The sequence below is a fragment of the Idiotropiscis lumnitzeri genome, chromosome 1 (assembly GCF_059441095.1).
Source record: "Idiotropiscis lumnitzeri isolate Australia: NSW breed Sydney's pygmy pipehorse chromosome 1, RoL_Ilum_1.0, whole genome shotgun sequence".
Taxonomy (NCBI): Eukaryota; Metazoa; Chordata; class Actinopteri; order Syngnathiformes; family Syngnathidae; genus Idiotropiscis; species Idiotropiscis lumnitzeri.
Window position 1 is genome coordinate 32,083,518 of NC_142391.1, and position 27,812 is coordinate 32,111,329.

The following is a 27,812-nucleotide window of genomic DNA, read 5'->3' on the forward strand; positions in this document are numbered from 1 at the left end:
TCGTTCTTAATAAATGCCACCATAACGTCACCCATTTCACAAACTTAACCACAAAGAGCAAGTATGCGCCTGGTTTGTACAAAAAAAAAATCCAGATTTGCAGTTCCTTTGTTTGCACAGCTAAACAAATAGTCATGCTAGTTACATGAACATTGCTTTATTTATTAAAAGGTAAAACTTTCAAACTAACAAAAAGAAAATACAAATATGCTTTTGCACAACATACACATTTTCAAACGATTTAAATGTAACACTAGAATAAGATATTCGGTAGTCATACAGTGCATGTTGATATGGTTTAGCAGCAGCTTCCAAGATTCTTCAACACCTCCAAAACAGGGCCAAATACAAAGAAATGTTCCCAACTATTCACAACAAACAACATATTGAGGTTACGTGTGCACTTTTCAGTAAAGCCATGGCACTGGAAGCGGGCAAGCCCGTTTTTCTTTTTGCAAATATTTGAGTAAATACCAATATAAATAGAGTGGTAATGTAAACGAGTGAAATTCCAATGTTTTTGTTTACAACAGCCCAAACTAGCTGGCCTTGGAAATGGCCTGGAAACCGCAGCAAACAGGCAACAAAACAGAAAACAATGGGACTGCTATGAGCGCGAGTGGAAATCTTATGGGATCAGAAAAGTTATGGTTTGCTGAAATTTGTGTTCATCGCTGACAAAATACACAGATCAAATGAGGCCTGGCAAACATCTTGCTTGGATGATGATCATATTAATTGGCAAATGGACCCAACAGTCAAGATATAATGCTGTTACAAAAGGTTTTGGTCAGAAGAATTTAGAAATTTTGGTGCCTTCCAACAAAGGCTGCATTACTATTAATTTGGTGTGACTGCATGAGACCTTCGAATTATACGATATAAAAAAGGCACCGTACTTCCTTAGCCTTCAATGCTTATGTTCATCATAGTATTCATAAAACGTTTTAGGCACGGCTATCGCTCCGCAGACAAAATCAAAATCAGCAATTAACCCCCCCCGCCCCACCCATTTTTTTTGTTAAGATGGTCAGCAGATCGCTTTCGAATGTGTTCCAGTTTGTGTTTCGTCAAAACTCAAGCTTGCCCAGGATCAATAAAACCAACTTAATACATTTTTTGCCTCAAGTTTCAAGTTTTATATGACTGAATATCACAGTCCCAGTGATGCTTTGAGCAAGGATGCCATATCTTCAGGTATGGTCCCCTCATCACCTAAAATAAACAAGATAGTTTTCATACATTATATTCATGTCTGAATGACAAAATGGAACAACTTGCCATGAAAGAAATCAAAGATGGTTTGTCCTTGTTAAAATAGAAATTGTGGCATTAATTAAAAAAATAAAATTTTCATTGGCGAGAGCTAAATGGGAATCAGATTACAGCACTTAATTTATCATTTCAACCATCTGTTATGATGAGCACATTTGTTCAAATAGTGTCAGCAGTTAGGAGCAAGGCATTTATAGCGAGGTCTTTATTGATACAAGTGCATAACATCTATCCTAGCTGCCTTACTGTGAGAGGCACTGAGTGACATGTTTTTCCCAATTACAAGGGTTTGGTAAATTTTGTATAAAACTGGCAGGGTTGAGTCCCTTCAATAAGGTTAAAACCCACTGCTGAGAGGGTTTATTCACAAAGTCTATAGGAGGCCACTATTTGAGGAAAAAATGTCTTTCAATCATATTGTTTGGCTTTTAATTTGTGTGCTAATTTTCTGCTAATTTTTACATGACACCATATGGAAAGCGCTTTATTACAGCTCCAGCTGTTGTGAAATGCGCTATATAAATAAAGTTGTATTGTATCCTTGTAATGATAGTGGCACCATAAAAATTCATCCTTGTGTGTGCGTGTGTGTGTGTGTGTAAACACATGTGTACACGTTTCCTTACTCTGCTCAGCAGTTGTCATGTCCTGCTCCAGTTTGAGTTTCTTCTGGCTCATCTGCAGAATGCCATCCTCAATGCTATCTTTACTTATCAGCTTTATGACCTGCACAGTCCTAACAAACAAACCAGGTAGGTTAGGAGGCATTCAGTGTTTTTTTTCATCATATGAAGTGTATCAGTAGAGCACCTGGTCCTGTTTACTTCATTGTGGAGCAAGTTTAAAAGGGTAGCACAATGCACTAAACTCGAGCATTCCAAATCCCTTTTCCCAAAATCAGAACTCGCCTGATTTTGCAGATGTCACTGAAAGATTATACTGACTGATTATATAATAAACAAAAAAAGAAACAGTTCAGACTGAACCTGGCCAAAAAAAAAAAATCCTATCCCGTCCCATAGTAAAAAAAGTAAAAGAAAAATCTCATCCCATTAAGCTCCCATTCAGAATGACTCCCACTCCACTCCAATTTTGGAGGTCAGCTACCTAGGAAAAAAAAAAAAAAGAAGTTTGTCACCCCTTCTTCCGTATGGACTCCCCTGCTCCCATTTGCTCCCTGTGAACCTTTTATCGTGTACCGCCTCAATCCCGTGATTTAAGGTAAAATTAACTCTCATCCCGCGGGTATCCTGTGACCAGCGAAATTACCGAAAAAATGTCAGCCTCTAGAACAGACCCAATTTTTTTTCAGTCCTAGTCACGTTAACTTAAAACCCGTGTTAAATGTTTTGAACTGTTCCACTCTACGTGCGTGATCAATCGTACCTGGTCTGACCCAATCGGTGACAGCGGTCCTCGGCCTGCTTGTCATTGTAGGGGTTCCAGTCGATGTCGTGCAGGATGACGACGTTGGCGGACGTGAGGTTGATGCCGAGGCCACCGGCGCGGGTCGAAAGCAGGAAAATAAATACATCGGTGTCATTGTTGAACTCGTCAATCAGCAAAATTCTGCAGGGGACGAGAAGGCACACACAACACTAAACACATTAGATCGCATATTATTTCAACCTACAGTAATCAGCTCCAGAGATCGCGTGAGCTGACCTGTCTGCTATTGCCGTGGAGCCGTCCATTCTAATGTAACGATGCTTGAGGTGTTTCATCAGAACCTCAACGATGTCCAGCACCATGACGAACTGACTGAATAAAACAACTCTGTCTCCCTGTACAATTGGACAAATAACATGAGGCAAATTTAAATCACCAAACGTGTGATCATATCACGCACGCACATACGCACTACACACATAGGCATGAATGCAAAAACAGTGGAACAACAGAACGGAACATCACAACCTATAGGAAAAACAAGCCTCAAAATTAAAACAAAACAATAGGCAAACATCAGCATCTAAATGATTACTTTTTCGCAATTAGTTTGCATTTATTCACGTAGACAGAAAATTAATGGTAAATAAAAGTGGTTATTAATTCCGGCAATGCCAATAAGCAATATTATCACTGTGAAAATATGTCTCTGCCATGTATCTTCAAAGGTTGAGTAGTTTTACTTTTTTTTTTAAAATTATTATTCACTGGCTAAACCACTGTTGACCTTGTAAGACAGTTAAGAATGAATAAAATATCCCTAAAAGATCGTCTTAAAGTTTAAAGTTAGTACTGTATGACGTCAAAAGTGTGAGCCTGGAAATAATTCACTATATGTCGTTTGTTTTTAAATAAAAATAGCGTAAACCAGCTTCGCGAAACAGATTGTGCTGGACTGAAAGTCCCGCTGTATACGTGTTGGCATCGCACCTTGTCTTTGAGTGACGCCAGCTTTTCCGTCAGCCAATGGAACTTCCCAGAGTCGAGGAGCAGACTGTCGTCTAGCTGATATGAGCTGATGGACGTATATTGCTGACACAAACGATGCAGCTCAAAGTCAGACATCACCTCCATATCCTCCTGGATCAAAGCAGCGCTTGCGTCGTGGTGAGTCGGCTCCTGACAAAAAAGGACATTGTTTAATTGTTTTTAGATTACATGAATTACAACTTCAAAACAAAATAGGGCTGGATAAAGTGAAAAATATAATCTTAACCCCCCCCCCCCCCAGCATTAACTTCTATGAAATGACGTTTATGTATTTTCTTGGCAAATAATGTGAAATTAAGTGATTCCTCTTTGAAAATGTCCTTTTTCAACAAAAATTTTACTGTAGATATCGGAATGATTTAAAGATAAGAGCAACATTGTGATATCTGCGTTAGTAAAATTGCCACAATATTGTCTTTGTCACATGTCACGATATCAATAGCAACAAATCTGTGAAAAAGCCCAAGCTGATTTCCATTTGTGCAGTTCCAGTACCCTGTGGTGGTTGATTTATTAGTGCAATTTCATTTGAAGTCGGCATGTCTTTGGCAGCTTATGTTTAAGACCCACGCTGATAATCTCCAGATGACGGGCAAGGTAACATGTCTAAGTTCCCCCAAAAATTGACACGATAGACAATATGTGCGAGCATATTAAAAAATACTTACGTTGCCCTGTTCGACGTTCTGTTGCCAGCCTGCTTCCCACCAACGTCCCACTCATTCTTTGGCAACCTTACTTCACATTATATTCCCCTCATTGCAGCTGCATCCCTCTGACCTTCTATGAACAGGAGCCCTTCCCTTCAACCATAACAATACCCACAAGACACGAAATATCTCCAAATAATAATGTCCGCCCCTGGATTCTTCCCTAGTCACTCTGCAAAATATTTGTGACCTGGTGGCATGAACCTTGGGTCAAACGTTTCCTATACAAGGCTTGAAATATTTTTCCCCCCCTTGGGGAGTGGTTTTGGTAAATTATTGACTTCATTTGAGGAGCCATTCAGATTTTTTTCTTTGGTGAATCCCAGGGCCTAACGTAAAAATGTGATGCAAACGAACAAATTGGTTTTCTTTTTCATATCATGTCATGTCAACAAACTCATGTTGGCTGCTTAGTGCAAATGAAACTCAATGCTGATTTTTTTGGAAAATATCAGTGGGGTCGTGAAAGTCGTTAAGATGGCAACAGTTGGGTGCATGCTTTGACCTGTAGCAGCTGATTAATAAAATAATTTAAAAAAGACTTGACTCAGGGTTAATTTATTGATATATAATATACAGTAAATTTACCTTCAGCATGAGCTTGCTCATGGCGTTCAACTTCTCAGGAGTGTAGTACTGCCGATGCAGCAGAGGGTGGTTGGCCATCTTTCTTAACTGCATCATGACGTTAAACAACTCTCGCTCTGCGAGGACAAAAAAAAGAAAAAAAAGTCAGAGACTAGAGTGATCCAGAGAACCTCATTGAAATTTCAATCTTCTGTCCTTTTTGAACACCCAATTTAAAAAAGAAAATAAATCATGAAAAAAAAAATTCCGCTTACTTTCGCTGGTGTTGGAATTCTTGAGTTTTTTGAAGAGGGTCTGGTAAAGATCATGCTGCTTTTCACTCATAGAGCAGAACTCGACCTTCTCCTCTTTATCAGGTAGTTCCTTGAGGACCTGGAAATGAGATGAGCGGAAAATAATACCAACTAGGGCTGGGCAATATGGCTGAAAACTATATCGGTTGACATGTATGTCATATCGGCCGATATCGATATATATCGAATTATTAATATATATATCGAATTATTAATATATATATATATATATATATATATATATATATATTATTATTTCCATTTATTTATTTATTCTTTTTACGATTGTTGCGAGAGCTGGGACTGGATGTGAATTTAGGGGGGTTCACCGGAGCACCTCATTCAAAAAGTCACTCGAATCAGAGAGCGTGACCGTACACGGGGATAGAGAACAACGTAGCTTTAATAGCACTCCAATCAATTCAACAGAGCTCAATAACTCACTTTCATTCTGGCACATTTGTGACAACGAAAAGTGTAGCAATCGCGCATCCGCAGATAACGGCTAACGGACTCGATACATCTCTCTTAGAACCGCTTAGCTGTCCAACAATATGCCCGACAAATTAACATCAATACAAGGACCCATTAGCTGCCCGAAAACATGCCTGTTGTTAAATACGCAAATTAAACAGCAAGCCAATACCTGTATAAACAGAGTAGTAATGAGGAATTTACAAGAACTATTGAAAATAAAACAGGGAAAAGGGCTGAATTCCGATTTGTTTTATTTTAAAATGTACAACGCACGCCGGTCTCCATTGAGACGGAACAATTCTGGTCCTACGGGCTGTTTTGTCCAGTGCGTGTCCGCGGAGGGTGCTTGTTAGCGGCTTCACTGCTACGTACGCCAGCCTCCCATGTGACGGAGGTCTCGTGTACTAGAGCTACGGGCCATTTCGTCCCATGCGTGTCCGGGAGGGGCGCTTGTTATCGGCTTAACTATTAAGCAAGCGTTTCCTCAAGTCGCTGGTAAGTCCACCTTAGCCGCCAGTTTTTTTTTGTTGTTTTAAGTCACGCTAACTCAGCGGCGCATGCGTAATCCTCGGGTTGTATTTCTTCAATGGGAGGGAGTTTGTGATGAGTGGGGCAGTGATAGGTCGAATTTGCTCCGTTGTTTTTTTTTGGGGGGGGGATCGATAATTTATCTATACCAATTTCTATTGATATCACTCACGCAACTATCGCGATACATATCGATATCGAATTATTGTCACAGCCCTAATAGCAACGTCAAATTACCCCCCGCCCATCATAATACTTAATACTTTAAAAGGGTGACAAAAAGTACAGTAATTTCAAGTATAATACTCAGATTTTTCTGAAAATGTTATTAAAAATCCACGGGACGTACTATAGATAGTGTGTACAAGGAAAATGGGGAAAAAAAAGGTACATTGTGTAGATATCGGTACCTAGGGGGCGTGAAAAAGGTGTACGTTAATTCTAATATAATATTTCATGCATAATGTTATGAATTTATATCTAAAAAAGGGTCTGGCTTCCAGGTCACGGACTAAAGTGTCATGCTCTTTCCGATAAACGCTCTTTTCCGCCTACTTTCTATCACAACACAGCCTCCAGTTGGCTACCTTTAAACATTTTGCTTGGGAAACTTTGCTCTGAAAATTAGCTACGACTCCTAGCTTGTGCCTGTGCCACGATCTCTCCCAGCTGCCAGTCTTTCCCGGCGCACAGTATGACACCTGAGGGCGAAATGCCTCCTGGACTATGCACCAACGACACGACTCATGCCAGTGCTGCGTCCTCCGAGGGTAGCCTTCGCAAGCAAGTACCCGACTGGACTTGCAATTTGAGAAAATGTTTAGTATGTTCCAGCAGAATTTGGAAAGCGACCTCGTACAGAAATTATACCACAAGAACATTTGTGTGTTGTCCTCAGATGATCGACACTGATCATCCCACACACATCGCTTCAGGGGTGATCACACGCAATGTCACAAGCCGAGCAGACACTTCCGGCAATGTTCTGATGTTTGCCGAAGACGACCGAGAAGGGAGTACTGTAAGATGCTGATGTCAGCAAGAAAAGGCACGGTTTGGAAAATACTTGCCGCCAACTGAGAAACCCACTTAAAGTGAGATATTTTGTGGCCCATATGGAAAGCGCTTTGCTGCAGAGACAGCTGTTGTGAAATGCGCGTATATAAATATAGTTGTATTGTATTGTTTTCAATTACTGCTGCTTTCTTGTTCATTAGTAAGGGTGCTTCTTCTACTGGCTATATTCCGTCTATGTCATAGTACACAGAGTCAAATGGCTGAAGACAGAGTAGTCAGCTTTCCCATACACAAAGATTCTATGTCGCAAATGTTGACATTAAACGTTAAATATTTAAGACTGTCGGTCGTGGCCCTTTTGGACCCTACAAGCAGGACAAATTCACTATTAACACACCTCAGACCAAAGGTATTCTGCAAGTTACTCAGGCATTTGATGGCCTTGGTTTGAAAAAGGCATAATCGGGACAAAAACAGCCCAATTGTCTTAATCTGTGCACTCGGCCTAAAAACATTGAGGTCCTTGGTTTACGACAGATTTAAGTTCAAAAAGCTGGGAAGTAATCTAAACGTAAACTAAAGATGACTGCTGACTAAATGAAAACATTAGTATTTTGATAGATTTCAAAAACTACTGTATTATCGCACTTTTATGTCCCAAATTTTCCCCAAAACTAACAATGCGCCTTGTAATGCAACGCGCCCATTGTATAGACTTTGTAACACTCACGGCCATTGGCTCTGATCCCTTTGGGGCATTGCAGAGTGCATGTTAGCACACCCTGCTGGCCAAAGGTAGAGACATCTATGCTTCAAATTGACTGTGACAAATATGTGAATGTTTTTTTTTGTGATGGTGCAGGAGAAAGCTGGACAAAAGGATAGCTGTCCACAATGTCGTAGTCTGTCTTATCATTCATGTTATTGCAAGCAAGAAACATTACAGGTTTAGACAACAGACAGCAAAAAATAAATACATTAAAATAAAAAAAAAACACTGCCCAAAGGACACCACTCACATTAGGGCTGGGCGATAAACCGAAAATTTACCGTTACCGAAATGTATTAGAATGACCGACATCATTTTGCCAATGTCGGTAAATTCGGTGTCTAAAAAAAGAAAAGAAAAAGAAAAGTATTTTCTGTCTGCGGCGATGTTCATACCTCTTTAAGACGGCTTCAGCGCATGCAGTCACGTGACTCATGCGCTGTAGAAGAATGTAAACAGAAGACGCGTTCGTAGCTGGCGATTCAAATCCTGAAGCGGCTGACACGGCTGCAGACGAAGTAACGTTAGTTGAAATTGTTCCTGTTGCGCTTGTCCCGAAAAGAAATTGGACATCTGTCGTCTGGAAATGTTTTGGGTTCCATAAAGACGATGTTTGAGCAAAAGAACATGAACTACAAAGTGTGTCGTAAGCACCCAAAACAGCGCGTCCAACCATTTCTTTTTCACCACCCACAACACAACCATGCTGTTGACTTGGAGCTTGTGCTAAAAGTTCAAAGTGAGACGCAAGGTTGGACAAGTGACAACAGCCCACTAACGGAGGCGACACCATACGAGAGAACGTCTCAGTGGTGGAGGCGATAGCCGAGCACATAGCTAAAGATAGAGCTCCTCTAGTTACAGTGGCCCGCACAGGATCTAAACGCCTCATGAACGTAGCCGACAAGAGGTACGAAAATATTTGCCGCAAACAGCACTTCCCGATATGGACAACATCGGGACGGGAGCGGAGACATGTCAAGCATTTTGCATCCACATCCGACTTGTGGTCGAGTTGCAACAAGGATCCCTGTTTGAGCCTGAATGTGCGTTACATAGACGACAAGTGGCGACCGCGCACCAGCGTACTCGAGACGGCATTTTCCTGATGAAGCACACGCGTTTATTTGGCACTGGCATTCCATTGACATTTTTTTCCATTCTATTTAGCATTTTGTTTACAGGTGACTAGCTCCTTTGCACATGGCATTATTTATATTTTTTACAAGAGACCACACAAATCTAGGCCTTTGCAAATGGCATTACAGCATCTCGGCACAATATATTTACATAAAAAGATTTTGTGAGAGGGACCCTTTTTCTCCTGTTCTTTGTGACATTGTTCAAGTCATGCAAAGCAAGCTATTTGAAATGTTTATACAAATGTTTTTTGTACTTTTATTTTTCACTGAAAGTAATGTGTACCAGTTGGTCAATAAAAAAAAAAGCAGTTAATATGCATTTCCTGCATTTATTTTGATTTTGGTCCTCAGGGGGAATTTATCGTGCATTTATCTTTATCGAGGTAAAATTGCCCAAATTATCGCGACATTGATTTAAGGTCATATCGCCCAGCCCTAACTCACATCTCTCTAAACAGCCATGTGATTGGCTGAGACTGACTGGCTCCCAAGAAGCCATTGCTGTAATCTTTGTGTGTTATTTTTAGTGCTGTCAAGTGATTATTTTTTTAACTAATTAATCATAAAAAAAATCCATGATTAATCACATTTATCAACCACTATTTTTTGCGAAGCTTCTAACAGATAATTACATGAATAATATCTTGGAATTGACGCAAAATCACCAAATATGAAGTATATTTATAGATTATTTGCATGGGCGCTGGCATGGGTGAGCTGGCGTGCGTGAGCTAGCGCACGCCTCGTAGTGCGGCGCGCCCAGTCTAAGTATTAAAATATAAATAGCACCCTCAACTGGTGCTGCGCCCCTTGATACAGCGCATCTTTTGGCCGTAAAAATACGGTAATACGTTGTTGCACAACCCTAAGTGAGATACATTTTGGTTGGTTGTCATGGGAAGAATATACGGTAAACGTCATAGATGCAGAAGAATGTGACTCACTTCATTCTTAACTCTTCGAAGGATGAAAGGTTTCATAATGCGTTTGGCCTGAGAGATGCGGTCCTTTTCGAATTGACTCTGCTCCTCCTGGGACTTCTACAGAAAACAAAATGTTTGGAAGAGGCACATGAGATACTATATCGCCGTAGTAACTGATGTCATTTTCAACCATTACATCAACAATATCATTGTTTTCAGAATTTCCTGCTGAATTTGTCAATATATACAATATATTATTACAACACAATATATTTCTCTTGCATTGGATCTGACTAAAGCCTAAAGGTGTAACCAACTGTCCTTTCTAAGGACGATTGAAGTGACAATTTCAGTGGGCAGTGTAACATTTTTTACAGTCGATAAGGTTTTAAATGACAACATTTCCACTTAAAATTGTAATTGTTTTCATGTAAAAATAGAAACTCAACAACTGGAGGTGTTAAGCTTAATCATTTTAATTGGAATTTTATTGCATGTACTATATATATTTTTACCATGTGTTTCAATCGTGTATTTTGATCATAGAATAACAAAAAGCCATAGAAATACCATAGAAAACATCTTGGATAACTGTGTGGTGGAGCTAGAGAACATGGACGGCATGATGAAGTTGAGGAGAGACATCAGCTCTAAGAGGTTGTTTTGTAATGGTGTGCCAGTGAGTAGCAAACGATGCTCCGCCTGAGAAAAGAAGAGACTGGTATCAATAACTCTTGTTGTTGGCGGATTTCCCCAAAAAAGTGGTACAATAAACGCAAATCCACTGTGTATTTTTATGTACCTTGATATGGTCATTATCGTTGCGCAACAGACACTCATGAACAACTATAACCAGTATTAACGAACTCCACAAAAAACGGGGTATTTTGTAAATACTACGATAAACGACACATTTGTATCTAACTATATTAGCAGCCTCCACCTTAAAGGAGCCAAAATGAGGTACCACAAAACAAATATGTGAACATATATAACTCACCATAACGCTTTATCAAGAGCCGCTCGTCGCATATTGTGCAGAGCAAGCTTTGTACGCAACTGTTTTTTACTCATTTTGCTTGTTTGAGGGGTTAATATTAGCGTAATGCGACTGGGACAATAATCATCTTGACATGTGTCAAGTGTCCATAAGAGATGGATGTAACCGAAAGAATCCGATCACTTTCCAAAATAAACATTTTTTTTCCAGCCTTGAATAACAACGATAAATAGACCCCATTTTGAGAAGCGCTGCCACAGAACACAGTGAACTCACATTGATAGACATGAGGTGGCGGTAGCGCAACGCATTCATGTTCTTCAGCATGTGACCCTCGTCAAAGATGGCATATACAAGACGGATCTTGCGGAATAGACTGCGGTCACTGTTGTTCCCAATGGCAGAGTTGTACCTGCAGAATAGGGAAATGGAGTTTAGGACTGACGCGTGTATAAAAGTGGCGCTTTGGCTGTGAATTGTGACACTAACGTGGTAACAAGGACGTTAAACTCAACGGCATCGTTGAGGATGTCATGCTTGAGGTAGTGGCGGTCCTCCGCAGAACCTGTACATAAACCAAAAGAAGCACACACGGTCTCAGGCTGCGTCCAAAAGTCCACCCTTATCCCCTAACCTCTCATTCACAATAACTATCCCATAACTATAAGCAGTTCCCTCATTCTGTTTGTTAATTGGACAGCCAGCAAACTAATTGCTCCTCGTCACATATCACATGACCACTGTACCTGTCATGACGCTGGCGCATTAAGATCTCAAACTATCCAGCCAACATCCAAGCCGCTTCTCCTCACAAGGATTGCGAGCATGTTGGAGCCTATCCCAGCTGCCTAGGCGGGGTAAACCATGAACTGGTACCCAGCCAATCGCAGGTCACACAAAGAAGAACAACCATCCACGCTCACGCGCATACCTATGGACAATTTAGAGTGTTCAATCAACCTAGCATGCATGTTTTTGGAATGTGGGAAGAAACCGCAGAACCCGGACGAAACCCACCCTGAACATGCAAACTCCACACAGGAAGGCCGGAGCCCAGAATCGAACTCTGCACGACTGAACCGTGATGCAGACGCACTAACCAGTCGGCAACCGTGCCGCAGATCTCCAACTATTTATTGTTAATAAAAAAATAAATAAATATTTTGTAGATATTGTCAATTAAAAAAAAAAATTTCTGTGGTGTATAGTTACTGTATCACTTTGATACATGTTGCATGACCATCGATGCTCACGGCTTTTCTATGTGCATTGTGGGTCATTTGGAGTGCATTACATTTTTCCGTTTGGCCATTCAGACACCCTTACAAAATGGTGTAACCCGTTATTATACACTAAATGGAGAAAAGTGTGCATATCTGGACACAGCCTCAAAGATTGTTAAAATACTTTGAGTGTTTTTCATGAACCAACAAATGTTCTCTGAAGGGAAAGTCAAGACAAACATTTTCTTTACAATAATAACATCGGGGATTTCGCTGCATAATTAATATTGATCAGAATGCCGTCTTCAGACTAGGGCTGAAAAGAACTTTTTGACTTGACTTTCTCTTGAAGCACAAAGACAAATCAGTGTGCTACAACAGAAACTGTCTATGAGTATGAAAACGATCACATGTAAATGTAAACCATCTTACCATAATACACTAAAACTTTCAGACTGGGACACCACATTTGTAGTTCTCTGACCCAGTTATCTGTAAAACAAAAAAAATGTATTATGGACAATCTCTGAACTTTGTGGAAATTCTAAAAGAGAATCTCCAGGTTGAGTTGTAGAACTCACATCAGGCAAATTAAAGGTAATCTAGCTGTTTTTCATGACTTCATATTGGACTAACAGCTTTGACTAAAAACAGCATCCAATCACTCCAGATCTTTCCAATTGTAAGAAGTTTGGCTAAGTAAAAAATGGCTAAATATTGAGGGTGTTTATGTTACCGAGTGTAGAGGAGGGCACAGTGATGAGGTGAGGACCATCTATTCCATTCTCCAATAAATGGGCCAAGAAGGCAATAGCCTGGATGGTTTTCCCCAAACCCTGAAAAGAGAAAGAGGCAGATTAGGATCATTATATCACCCAGCAAGATTTACAGCAACTTCAAGGGGGATGAAGCGATTTTTAAAACAGACTGCCTTTACTGTAGATATATTTCTTCTCCAATAAGATGGAATGATTGGGGTGGTCCCTGCTGAAAAATGGCACTCTGTGGACACTGCCTACACATACACATAACACACATTTATCATTTGAGTCATTTCTGTGACTAAAACACCAAATACCATTGTATGGAATTGACAAGGGAATGTCATTTAATTTACTTTACAAAGGTTTATCTCCAGAATGCTGTATACAATACTATAATACCAAAAGCTTATTTTCTTCTGTTTCTAATACATTCCAATCAGGATTTAAGCCCCCACCACAAAGCTCAACAACTGTGATCAAGTGACAAATGATACATCTTAACACAGATGCAGGCACAGTCGCGGTCTTCGTTCCACTCAGATTAAAACACGGTACGGGAATATCTGGTAGAGCTCTATACTGACTCAAATTTTATGTCCAGGACAGGACATAATTTGTTGAAATTGGGAACTGTATTACAGACCAAATAGTTATGAGGTTGTTGCGATTTGAATCGAATCGAGAGCTAGGTTTATTTCGCCCACCAACCAATTTGGGGTCTGAACCGTAGTCCTTGATCTGATCAAAAATGATCCGTTACATCACTAGTAATAAATCATTCGTCTCCCCTCTCATATGAGTTATGGACCTCTCCCTTTTTTTTTTTTTTTATAATCGACATGGTCGTCACCACAAGAATAGTGGTTAGACTATTTGCCTCTTGTATGGCGCGCATCTCACCATCTCATCGGCGAGGATACCGCTCAGGTTGTGCTCGTGCAGCAGCAGCAGCCATTTCAGACCGATGACCTGATACGGTTTCAGCTTGAGCCTGGAAGACAAATGTGGTCCACATGAGGAACAACAAACCAAAGAGACATTTAGTATTTTTAAAATACAAGCCACTCACTGGCTATTGAGCAAGCTAGGCTGGAGCATTGCCCCCGTGCCAGCCCGCATCACTTCTGTGACTTGCTTAACCATCTTGGAGGAAATGGTCTCACATTTGGACATGAGTCCCTGAACAATGTTGCGCTCCTTTAGAACAGTTTTGCAGCCCAGCAGAAAGTCCTCTGACAGCCCGTTGCTCTTTTGCATTTGGCTGGTCTTAAGAGTGAAAAAAAGGAATGATGGTAGTAAGAGAAGAAAAACAAGGTTCACAACATTCATACACATCAAGTGTATGCCTTTCACTAGATAAATCGAACTACAGTCCTGAAAATACAAACTTGTCTATGATCTTCCAATTTGTTGTATAAGTTGTGATCAAAAGCCAAATTTTTTACCTGTGAGGATTAAACAAAAATCAACCGATCTTGGGAATACTCCCATTTTGTCACGATTTTTCATGTCAAACTTATTATATTGAACGTTCATCAGCGGTTTCTAGAGATTTATTGTGAGTTTAAAAACTTTTTTTTCCTTCTTCCATTACATTTCAATGGTTTTAAATTGTAGGAGGATCTAGCAATTCACGGGCCACCCCCAGCAAAAAGTGGCGTTCGGCTGTACGGTTTATATCACCGTTGCTGTAATACGTTACCAACTCTGCACTGGCTGTATGTATACTAGGGCTGGGATGATACACTTTTGCCACGATTTGATAGGGATCCCGATACTAGGGTGGCGATCCAATACAGATTGTGATATTTTATTATTTATGAGTTTTAACCTTAAAATATGTTCTAATGTAGTTTCCCTCAAAACGTGACCTATTCTTAGAAGACTAGCTTTGTTTAGGGACAGAGAGGTTCTTGTTCAAAAATAATCTGATCTTCATGCACTGACTTTTTGACTGATGTGCGGCTATAGACCGTATATTTTTTGAGCTGTCTAAAGGCTGCGGTGATGCAGTGCTGCCATCTATCAGCCTAGCTGAGTAACAGATGATTGGCAGCCATGTAAAAGAGCACAGCAAGATGATATCTAACGTATCAATACTCCCTTGATGTATTGATACTTGGCATCGGCACAAAAACAATATTTTTTTTCCCCAGCCCTAATGGTTACTGCTACTACAAAATTGGACTGTTTGTACTTTTATTATCTAGTACTTGCCAAGGACCAACAGGCAACATCTTAAATCCATCAGTTAATGTTCAGAAATAGGACGCATGAGGCGCATCTACAATAATTGTATATAGCTAATAACATTTAACACCGTGCACATTATACATTAATTTTAAGGGATTAAAGAGTATTTACTAGTTAACATTCCCATTAATTAAAAAAAAGAGTAAAATGAGTTTTAGAAGGCCAATTTCCATGTAATTAGTAATTACAAATTATTTTGATTGTTTCTAGTGTAATCTGAGATGAATTTGGGGGTTTCATTAGATGAAAGCTATAATCATCAAAATAACAAAAGAAAAAAAAATATTTCTGTATGACCGGAAATACAAGTTGCACTTTTTGAATGTAACCGCTTGAACTTTTCCAGTTTGTAGTATCACTTGTATAATTAGGCACGCTGCATGCTTAGCAAGACAACCGCAACGTTTCTTACCAGGCTCAGCCAGTTTTTAAAGGGTCGAAGCTCTATGATCTTATTGGCTTTTTTAACAGAGCATCCAGAAATGAGTGCCAGCTCATCGATGGTGGCCTCCTGAAAAAATTTCAGGATCTCTCCCTTCACGCCTCCCATGCTTGTAAACGCATGATCATAATTGTCCAAGTCGCTGCTTTCAGAATCCTCTTCGTCGTCATCGTCGTCGTCGTCGGAGGTCGGGTGCTTTTCAGCGGCGCGGGCTTTACGCTTTCTCTCTGCTGCTTGCTTCTTGGCCAGACTAGTCCCGCTGGTAAATGTGGACAGCCTCTGTGAGGCGGAGGACGAGGAGGGGAAGGAGCAGGATGGCTTCTGGCAAGAAGTAGTTTTCTTGACAGAGGAGACCGATACTTTTGTAATCCATGTGGAGAGGGTGGAATTGGAATGTTTGGTATCTTCTTCAGCTGAATAGTCGTCGCTGTCCACTGTAGCGTCTGAACTGTTATCAGTTTCACTCACGTGAAAAGGATCCCATTTGTTGTCACAAGATCCAATTTTGTGCACCTTGCTTTGTTCCTTGACTGACTTTTCTTTGCTCTTTGCATTGTGGGATTTCTTGGGTGTGCATTCAGAGGAGCTGGAGCTGATGTCATCTATGAAATAAGCAAAAAATAAAATAAAAATAGAGACCACATCAGATAAGCAGAACTTGACTCAGGTGACAGATGCGAAGGAGGTGTGTTGCGACCTGGGTCGGCGAACATTAGTAGAGCATGCAGAGCCTCGACAAAATCCCAGTTGTGTTCCTGAAGCACCGACCGCAGCTCCTACAGAAAGCCAGACATAAGTAAGATTTACATCAAAACACAATCCAACATCCATCAATTTGAAATATATGCCTCCATATTTCCTGGTTGGCATTGTGAGGTTAAACGGTGATCACCTCATAAATTGTTTTTAATCAACAGAAAACAACTGTCAAAGCCTTTTAACTATGGTGAAAAAAAATACGACAGAGGATACCTTTTTTAAAAGCCAACTGGAGCCAGTGGTTAATATGTCAAAGACCAAGTTCCATGCTAGTTTTTACTCTAACTCATGTTCTGTAATATTTTGTTCTATTCAAAAAAACATTTATGGCAGTAGTAAAATCATGTTTAAATTATACTACTGAACTAGTTTTGATTTGCTTTAAAAACAATTGAGACAGTTATGTACTGTAAATAATGGAAGACTGTGTATCAGTGTTTTTCTGTTTAACAGAAAGTGCAAAATAAAAAAAGAGATGCATGATGGTCAGCAAAACACTGAGTATGGACTAGCAGAGACCACCGGCAGGCCAGGTTAAATCAGGCTGAACGACGCTGCGTCACCAGTTGACGCGAGTCAAAGACATCACAACTATTTTGGCTGGTTTTTAACCTATTTGAGCACTTTCGACTGTCTTTTTTTTTTGTTTTTTTCATTTACGGAGCAAGTGTTAGCGGGTACAGCTCTCGCAATGGTAATAAACAAGCCACAACTCGGCAATAGTTATGTAATTAACAGGGCAAGTCCATCGTAGAGGTAAAGTTTTGGCATCTGTAAGGTACATCAACATTAGTATCACAGCAAAGAAGCTGCGTATAGGACCCGAAACTACGTCAAATTACTCAAGTGGCGGCTTCTAGCAAGGTCTGTGTGACAATGATTACATGACACATTGTGCATTTCAGCCTGAAGTTTTCTTTCCACTACATCAACATAATGTTCCAAATCAATTTTTCAATTTCTTTGTCTGAGATGAACATGAAAAAGATTTTTTTTTTTTTTAAGATGTGCTGTATATAATTGCAAGGTATTAAGAGCACGAGAAAAATGTGCAAGAGGGAACATTGGCGTGATTACCAATTTAATTTTTTTTGTTGAATCCGATCTTTTTATGTACCGTATTCTCGCGACCATAAGGCACACTTTAAATTTCCCCCAAAACAAACTAGGCGGCTTATCATGCGACGCGCCTATTCTATAGACTGAACAACTCACTCGACTAGTGAGCCTGTCCCCTTGGGGCATTGCAGAGTGCATGTTAGCACACCCTGCTGGCCAAATTCTGAGAAATCTATGCGACAAATTGAGTGTGACAAATATGTGAATATGTCTTTTCGGTGATTGTGCAAAAGAAAGCTGGACAAAAGGGCAACTGTCCACGATGTCATAGTCTGTCTTATCATTCATGTTATTGGAAGCAAGAAACATCATAGGTTAAGACAACAGACTGCAAAAAAAAAAAAAAACACTGCAAAGCACACATCTCACATCTTTCTAACCTGATAAAGCTGATAATCTCCCAGAATGCCTCAGTACTGTTTTTGTGTTATTTTTAATTCTTTCGGTGATAGGAATGGCATGAGAGATGCATGTTTTGTGTTAATTGTATTTCTTTGTTTCATCATTTGCTTATATGCTGTTCAGAGATATTTATGGTTTTGATTTAAGGAGTATGGTGACCAGGGACATCCCTCCCCCTGATGTAGTCAATTAGATGAGTTGCCATGACATCTCTTATTGGTCTGAGCTGAAGTGCTGCTACTAACAGCCATTCGCATGCGCAAGCTAGCATGCGTGAGCTAGCATGCGCGAGCTAGCATGCCAACACGCGCCTTGTAGTGCGGCGCGCCCAGTCTAAGCATTAAATACAGAAATAGCACCCTCAACTAGTGCTACGCCCTTTGTTACAGCGCGTCTTTTGGCCGTAAAAATACCGTACTCATTTACATTACAAAACCAAATGCCACTTGTAATGTGACACGCATGCGAGCAGAGCATGACATCGAGTGACCTGCACCAAAATGTATCAATAAAATACATTTTAAATAAAATCACTATAATTATAGTTAGTTTTAGTCAGTTTAATGAATGCATTTTTTTTAAAGAACTTTCATTTGTATTTTATATCATAAATGAAAATGTTTTTTTTCAATTGTAGTTTTCGTTATTTCATTAGTTTCCGTGAACAAAAATAACCTTGGTCTGAACAGCAAACAGTCCAGTCAGTGTACACACTACCCCTGCCCCATGTCAGATAGACTGGAGGGGGTTTTACTGTGAAAACGTTTTCAAAAGTCTAAGGCGATATTTACAACAACAAAAATGTCTCTAGCGTTAATTAACGTATAAGGTTGTTGATAGTTAAACCGTGGATTCATTACTTCTATTTTCATAGGAAAAGGTTGGTTCAAAATCCAAACAAATTGCAGGTTGACTAGTATTCTGATGGATGGATATTCAACCTTAGAGATTTCACCGCGTAGTGTAATAAAGCATTTGACCATTTTTGGCCTCTCATTTTTTTTTTACCTCCTTGTCCTGATTGGGCAACTTCTTCTGTAGCCTTTTGACCATCACCTCCTGCTTCTCCCAACTTGGTTCGTCTGCACCATCTTGATTATCACTGTCTATGCATAGAACTTCATCTTCAGGCACCTTTTGGTTTCAGTACCAGAGAGGCAAAGAAGACAATTGTCAGTGCGGAAGATAGTTAGTAAGGGATAAACCAGATGTGTGCATCTCTCCACAGATTCTTGATACATGGGATACAATACGATTCAAGGTTGTAGAATACGGTATTTAAAATCTAACGATTTGATTCGGCTCGATTTAGTGGGATGATGATTAAAATGCATCAAATGTTAAAGCGCTCCAAAGCCCAAACAATGTGAGGTAATTAAATTCAAAGAAAAAAAGAAATCATCAGAAACCTGGCGTCCAACTGTCACAAACGTCAATTTGATACCTTGATGCATGGGGTGTGATACGATGCAAAAAAAACCAAACAAAAAAAAAAACCCAACAACACGATTTTAAAATTATATTTGGTTTGTCAAACCGAAATCAGTATTCCGATTCAAATCGAATTCAAATTTCGTTACCCAGAAGGGGTTTAACAAAAACTATTAATTTGAAAAGTCAATTTTAATTAATCAAACCAAATTGTTCTATTTTAAAATGTACTGTCCTTGGCTGGTATCACATCCCATGCACTCTGGAACCAGTACGAGTATTCACTCTTTGAGCACATTTGAGATACAAAACGTTAATTTAACACAATGAGAGAAAATTGGGAATGAAAACCTTTCATTTTGATGCAGATGATTTGCCAGAGTTTCAAACTGCCACAGTGTAGCACCAACTTCGGCTGAGGACTTACTCTGGGTCATATAGATCTATCTTAGGTATTGGTGGCAGGTATCGGCCACCTCCGTGAGTACTCCATATCTCTGAATAAGGCTGGAAAACACGATATCGATACCCAGTATCGGTTCTCGCCCAGCCCTAATCAAGACACGTATGGAATCTTCTTTTACGATCCATCAGTTTGACATTGTTAATTTATTGTTTCTTTGAATTTAGTTAACTTGAATAGTTTGCGTATATTGTTGCATATTAACATAATTTAATGTAACATGACAAATAATACAGCCGTACCATACGGAATAAAAATCCTGACTTAATCATACAAATCTATTCGTTTCACTTGAAAATGTGTTCTTGAATCGCATCGTACCCCATGTATCGAGATACGCATTGAATTGTCTTTTATTGGAGCTATGCACAACCTTACCAACCAATAACTGACAATTTCTTTCAACAAAAAATCTCAGTAATAATTCACCTCTGATTGTTTCCTCTTTTTGTAGGGTTGAATCTCACCACGGTCCAGTGAGTGTCCAGATTTATCTTGCTTTCTCTTATGGACATAATCTGTGTCTAAGAAACATAAATTATTTTTTTAATTTAAAAGAAAAAAAAAAACTGAAAACATTGACCAATCACACTATTTTATCTGTTGGCTTTGTTTAGAATAATATTGAATATTACTGAAAATGATCTATATATATATATATATATATATATATATATATAGTTGGTAATACATTCATAGTTAATATTTGCACTTCGTCACCTTGAGGAGGGCATCAATTATTTGTGGACATTAGCAATTTGCGGTCGGCATCTGTCCCCATCGTTGAAAACAGCAGGAGAATAAGAATATTGTATAATAATACTCCTTGTATGGTCTGTGAGGACTGAATCCTGAGAATCCTTGAGAGGAATAGCCTGGAGGACATTGGTGAATATCCTCCTCAGAATCTTGTCGGAGATTCCCCACTCTGGCCAATCAGTAAATTTACAAAATAAAGGACTCTCACAGAGGGGTTTTTGTGTTTCTGTTCGCCATGATTTATAAAAGCCATACTCTCGGATGAGGATCAAACGAGAAAATACCTTGATCCTTAGGATATTTTGATATTTTTAACATACATGTCTCCTTTAAGTATATTAATGGGGCTGTGTAAAAATATGATTGGTTTGTTGTATAAATTGGGCTGGACTACTACTCTATTCATACCATCATCATCAGAAATCACCAGATAACCATCAACAGTTCCACGCGGAGTGCTTGTACTTCCAACAACCTGTGAACACAGTACAGAATCCCATTACACAGGCCCGCTAAATATTTTTTGTACTCATCGGGGCACACAATAACATGACTCTACAAGATCTACTACCAATCATTGTTCTTTGAACAACAACAAAATAAGATGCCAGTAATCATATGTAGGCTCTGTTTACTTGCCCATGATTGTTTCCTCCTTCGGTAGGTTTGAGTCTCCTCGCTCTCCAACGAGCTGTCAGATACATCCTGCTTTCTCTTTCCGACATAATCTGTGTCTGGGGCAGGGCGAGAAAAAAAAAAAAAGATGAGTCAGTGTTGACCAATGATGCTGCTTTACTGAAGGTTAGAACTCAGACAGTTGAGGAGAAACAAAAGCTTGTCCCCCAGGTTATTTACACAGAATGATAGTAAAAAAGATTTTTTACATACGGTAGGTTAATTTGAGGGTGCTGAAAGCGCAAGTGTCAATTGAAGTTCAAGTGAACATTGTACCTTTGTGATTCAGTGTTAACAGAAATACCTGCGCTGACAGGAAGACACAAACCAGGTGTACATTCCAGACTGATAAAAAGTAGCAGAAGTGTCTGCGCTGCAAAGTCACAAGTGAAGATGTAATCCCTTGCGGTTCAGAATTAGCAGAAGTGTGAGCCAAAAAGATGTCTTGTAAATAGAAACTGTTAGAATAAGCAGGAAGAGCATGGGCGAGTGTGCTAAAGTCAAGGTTGAAGTTTTCCATTCTGTATGAGTTGCATATTCAAATTGCTTTGCTGTGATGCAATAAAAATCACACGGAAGCAGGAAGCAACAGCTTTTTCCTCAGAGAAGACAAGACGAAGACAATCTTGGCTGGTTGATTCATTCGTACAGCTTGTTTTGACAGAAACATCTCTGACAGCAAGTATCGGGGGTTTTCACAGTAATTGGAAACAACATATTGCTCCTGTTCACTCCAAACTTTTGAAAGCTCTCAGTATCATAGTAAACCCTTAAATATTCTTACATATATCCTTAACAATAGTTAACTAGACTTACAATTCTATTTAAAAAAAAAAAAAAAAATATGTGAAAGAACATAGGTTTGCATATTATTATTATTATTTTTTTGCATTTTACACATTGTACCGTGGAGGACTTATTTACATACACATTACTACTGCTCTTTCATTTTTAACTTAGATGTACCGATTTTTTTATTTATTTTCGTCATTATTTAATCTCCTTTATTTAATGGGTTGACCTACTTTTTACTACATTTTATTTGATGTACAAATTCAAAATATGTATTTTATACACTAAGATACAGGAAAAATCGGGTTTGATATCAAGCTCAAATCATACCTTCATCATCAGAAATCAGCAGACACGTGGCAATAGCCCCATCCAGAGTGCTCGTACTCCCAACCACCTGTGAATACAATAAAATGCACCCTACTGTTTTTATTCAGTTGAAAGATAAATTGTATAAATGCTGAAGACAATGCTCAGAGCCAGACAACTTTAGGCATACAGAATCTGTAAATGTTTGGGTAAATAAAAACTTTTTTTTTCATTGAATGTAACATTTTATTTTTAAATTAAATATAGGATATGTGGTACATTAGTATATATATATATATATATATATATATATATATATATATATATATATATATTAAGGGTGCAACGATACACAAAATTTTCGGTTCGGTTCGATACATTAGTCATTAGTGTCACGGTTCAATATTTTTTCGATACAATTTTTTTAATTTATAGTTTATTGAAGCTACTTGCATTTGTTTAAACTCAAAAGCACACATTTTTTCATTTGATTAAATCTATTTTAGCAACACCTGACTCGTTTTCTGCTGCGCGTACTTAGCAACGTATAAAAAAAAACAGCACCATGAAAAAAAAAACAAGAATATTGTACGAATACAAAATAAATTACCTGAGAAATGTGATGCATTCTAAGCAACAGATTACAGTATATTTGGCAAATAAACTGCTCCTTAACAAATACAATTTAGACTATACTTATCTTGTGAAGTATATATTCAGCACCATTAACTTATTAAACAAAAACAGGACCTTGAACTTAAACTCTTGGGTTAAAGATATAGGCTATATATGGTATGTAAAAAAATACTAAAATATTTATTAGAACATTTCTTTATTTGGTATATTAAATAAAAAATATTTTTCTGCAATTCATATTTATCAGTCGAGTATACATAAAAAAAAACAATTATCTTCCTTAATATCATATAATTTGAAACATCATTGTTTTTAAACAAATTCATCCAAATGCAATATCATCGTGGGTGCTTGGCTCTATTTTCAGAAGAGGCAAAAAATGAACACTTTATCCCTTAAATTATTTTTTTTAAACCACTGTACTTTGTATTTAAATAAAGATGTATTGGAGTGCATTGTACAACTACAAAATATTTTAAATTAAATGAATTAAATAAAACGGGTATAGTTGGGTTTGGGCGCAATAATTTCCATCCTCCGCAACTTCTTTCAGACTTTTCTGGTTAAATCATCAGTCGTGTGACTTTCGAGCAGTCGCGTCTGAATAACGTTGCATTTGATGTCCCACTCCGCAGTGACGTTAAGTGCCGTAACGGTCAGCTGGCGCAGCGGGGGCTGCTGACAAAGCCGCTGCTCGTCTTGTTGTACAAATCAGGAATTGCAGTATTGGTGAAATAGGTCCGCGCAGGAACCTTAGAATGTTCCACTCATTTTCACAATGAAGTGATGTCGGCGTAAATGTGACCATGTTTGTTGTACTTCCACCGACGTAGTTAGCATTGTGTGACACTTGCGACCTACTGTTGAAGTTGTAGTCCACAACACGCTTTCCGTCTGGTGCATACTTGAAAACCAAATTACTTCCAAACGCTAGACGTGGTGGAGCTTCTTCCGCTTCAGGTAGACTTTTTTTAAAACCACACTATACATTGAAACGGTCACTGGCCCAAGCCTACTTATGATATGAGAATCACTCACCTCTGAGAGCTTTTTCCTCGAAAACTGAGGGAACATCTCGTAGAGTTTCGACTCTTTTTTAGTTTTTTCCTCTTCTTTTTCATCAATGGTGCCATTTGTAGACTTTTTGATGACAGGATCCCTGGAGGGGAAGACAGCACACGTAAATTAACAGCAGAAATTAAGAAAAAAACAAACAAACAAAAATAAAATCAATAGGTATATTTTGCCAACCTGAATTTCCTCGAAAACGAGACTTTCCTCAGTGGCTCGTCATCATCAACGTCTTCAAAAACCACTCCTCGGGTGTGTGACTTTGACGAATGGGATTTGGTGGATTTCATTTGAGCTGGTGGGCAACATTAGATGAAATCCCAACAATAAGTCAAACGACACCTTTTACATGGAGAAAAGCTGTCACAGCCTGACATGACGCCTCTGAATGTATTACTGTGTTTTATTACACCTGAATGAGATATTAAAACTAGGCTCAACATATGTGGCCAACATTTTAGTGTTTGCTGGTAAAAATTTCATCCGGTCACACGAGTGCATGTTTTCATGTTTCCACTGAAAGAGACACTATACAAAAAAAAGCACACCTTTTGGTGCTGTTGGTTAAAGTAGATTGACCTAAAAAATATTTTACAAAAGAATTGTGCCAGCAGGTACTAGTTGGCCTCAGTGACAACATAAGTAGCCCAGGGTCTGTTCTAAAAGGATCAAGTGATGGGACACTGTGACTTACTGAGAAATGAAACAGGAGAATGTTCATATTTTTTTTAACTAAAATGGTACATTTCTTTTTTACCAAATTAGTTTAGTTTCTAAACAAAACAGATAGGATACAATAGAAATTGTTTTTCATTTTTATTTTACCCAAATATTTCAATAAAGGTAATTTTATAGCTGAAATGTTAATACTGTGATAAGGGGTTACACAATTACCAAAGAATCACTACGCGTGTGCCTCCATCGTCCTAACATTCGGGATGTAACGATTCATTGAAAGTGCTAATTGTGATAAAGATTAACATCGTTTAATGACAGAAAACGGCTACCAATTATCAAAATTCACATGCACTCCTCTACCCATGTCTAGTTCAACCTCTGAAAGTATGAAAACAATTGCCGTCCGGTTTTGGATTTTATAGGCAACAATTGCAAATGTTTTCCAAAGGAAGCAAATGTGGCGTCCATGTCAGAATTCATCAGGCTTCGTTCAGTGTCGCAAAAATTCATAACACATTTCTAAGACGTTCACCAACAGGTTTAGTCATTTTTCTTGTCGCAAGGAATATTTGAACATGGTAAAAATTCCCTTGCGGCAAGAAAAGTAAAGGTGAACGTCTACCGAAGGTGAGGCGATCTTTTGATGACCTTTTGCTACCTTGAACGAACCATGACGAACTCTGACATGAAAACATTCCTCTGCCTTTGCCAACAGTCTGGAATGTTTGCTCCTTTGTGGAATAGGGGCTTGAGCTCGTAAGACAAAGCTTGTCGCTTAATGTTATAAAACTATAATAGATGGTCACCAAAACTCATGTGCACATATGCCTACCTTAATCTAAAGAAATATCAAAACAATCTCTCCAATATTTGCATTGTAAGTGTTTTCCTCTCCATAGGAAAAGGCTGAACACCCCAAATGATCAATCTTCACGAATATTTATGTGGGCATCTCTACATCATTAAACATATTGTAATGTTGCAAAGAGGCTGAGACACTCCCAGCATGCTTTGCGGCACTTGGGATGGAAATGTTGTGAGAAACGTTTTTTTGTGTGGAGTGAATTTCATTGATCTTTGTTTTGGATGTTTTGTTGTTTGCCAGGTTGATTTTCAGTTGATGCTGGGTGATCGTTTTGACGTGGCACAGTGACCATGGTGAGGTGAATGTTGACTTGCCAGCATCGGTCTTACCTGAAACGACGACTTTAAGCCTGTACATTTGCTTACGTGAAATAAAGTTGCCAGATTCTCTACCTGCCTCGTGAGCGCCACAATATCAAAACGATCGATCGCATCAATCTTTTTATCGTATGATGATTAACTACTTCTTCTCCACAGCACATCGTGTAGCATGAGGAAAACACAAAATGTCCATTAAATCAAAACAATTCATCAATCAACCGTTTTGATATTTTCAGAGATTAATGTAATGTGGGCATAGGTACAGATGTGCACATGGATTTCGGCGACGATTTGTCGTAGGTTTCTAACATCAAGGGACGTTAAGCTTTTGCACACGTCCAAAAGCACTTCAGACTGTGCCAAGGGAACCTGTTTTGACTTCCTCCGTGGCATTATTCCACATCTGGCCAAGAGCTCATGTTGTGCTAACCCCGATTATCAGCTTTACTCACCTGGCTTGTTCTCCTTCTCAGACTCTGGACTCACTTTGCACGTTGACGACTTTTGAAAACGGAAACGTTCCAAGTTGAATTGGCTCATGTTGACCGGGCTACCTCATGCCAGACAATGGGAAACCTTTTGTCCGACCGACGCCGGTTCGATGAGTCGTTTTCTTTCTATTTCTTTTTTTTTGTATTTGGTAGCGGGAGGTGTAACTTTTTTTTCTTGACTACCCTACCAGACACCAAAAAAAGCGCCGGCTCAAAATAGTCTGGGGTAGTCGAGAAAGACAACGCCGTCAGGTAGTTTTTTTTTAAATATAGCTGTACATACGGCAGTGGTTTAGTTGCATGGTGGCTATGTTACGAAACGAAATCGCTGGTAGTTGCCGAAGACTACCGGTTTCCCGCTAAAGCGGCCGTGCAGTACCATAGTTGAGCCCTGTTATTGGCCAATGGAGCGGATGGGTGGGAACTAACGACTGAGTCCGGTGTGGTTTCCCTAGGGAAATACCGACATTGTTTAACAACACGTGAAATATTACATATATACATGCATATAATATTATTGTTTTGTAGATATTATTTTAATAACTTCTAATATGTCACATTAGCTATGCTCCAATGCAACAAAGGGATGAGCGAACCCTCTCATTGGCCAAAAGACCGGATGTGTGTGATCTGACGCTTCAGTCCCGCGGAAGAGCGTGCGTAGCCCCCCGTGGAATAATAAAAAAATACTTTCAATTTAATTATTAGGTTGTGTAAATATTGTTTGTGCAAACGAGTGGTTGTGCCGTCGTATACAAACGAAGGCTGGTTGATTCCTTGCACTAATCAAAGGGGACATAGCCGGGCGTGGAGGAAATTACGAAGCAGTCATGCTGCGTCTTACTTCCGCTTTGGCTCCAGTGTTTTAAGCAAAAATAAAACGGGAACTATTGTGTACGTTTTCTTTCCCCAAAACTAATACAACTTTTATGTGCACGTAAACTATAAGTATAGTGTATGGATATTGGTTCATTGTGACATACTCTGTGTATAAACACGCAGCTGGATCGATTTAAATTTGCAAATACACATAGAAAACGACTATTTCCAAATAACCCACCTTTCAACGATCATATTATTTAGAACAATTTTATTTCATTTTAATGTTTTAATTACCTTTGAGGGTTATAGTGCTAATTTATCGTGTAAATCTACGAATTGTATCCGTCTTCTATTGTGGAGCTCTAGAAGGCCTTAAA

At 39.0% G+C, this 27,812-nt stretch overlaps 1 protein-coding gene across 1 annotated transcript; it reads right to left on the minus strand.

The window, feature by feature from the left end:
• Positions 1-141: 141 nt before the first annotated feature.
• Positions 142-26,967, minus strand: smarcad1a (SNF2 related chromatin remodeling ATPase with DExD box 1a). The gene is made up of 25 exons (XM_088295440.1): positions 26,575-26,967; positions 24,440-24,554; positions 24,227-24,347; positions 22,574-22,640; positions 21,416-21,510; positions 21,185-21,251; positions 20,447-20,541; positions 19,132-19,257; positions 16,541-16,619; positions 15,814-16,445; positions 14,218-14,414; positions 14,049-14,139; positions 13,121-13,220; positions 12,817-12,876; positions 11,651-11,726; positions 11,438-11,573; positions 10,732-10,863; positions 10,183-10,278; positions 5,267-5,384; positions 5,013-5,128; positions 3,655-3,843; positions 2,941-3,059; positions 2,662-2,844; positions 1,902-2,011; positions 142-1,215 (listed from the first exon to the last, which is right to left on the minus strand). The coding sequence occupies exons 1-25, from the start codon at positions 26,660-26,662 to the stop codon at positions 1,154-1,156; spliced, it is 3,270 nt and encodes a 1,089-aa protein (XP_088151566.1). The 5' UTR covers positions 26,663-26,967; the 3' UTR covers positions 142-1,153.
• Between the last annotated feature and the right edge of the window lie 845 nt (positions 26,968-27,812).

Coding starts and splice junctions, on each gene's coding strand:
- smarcad1a (XM_088295440.1), bottom strand. CDS start 26,662: ATGAGCCAATTCAACTTGGAACGTTTCCGTTTTCAAAAGTCGTCAACG. Junction 14,415..15,813: donor TTAAAAACTGGCTGAGCCTG/GTAAGAAACGTT, acceptor TTCACTCTTAAG/ACCAGCCAAATGCAAAAGAG. Junction 10,279..10,731: donor TATCCAAGATGTTTTCTATG/GTATTTCTATGG, acceptor TGTTTTCTGTAG/AAGTCCCAGGAGGAGCAGAG.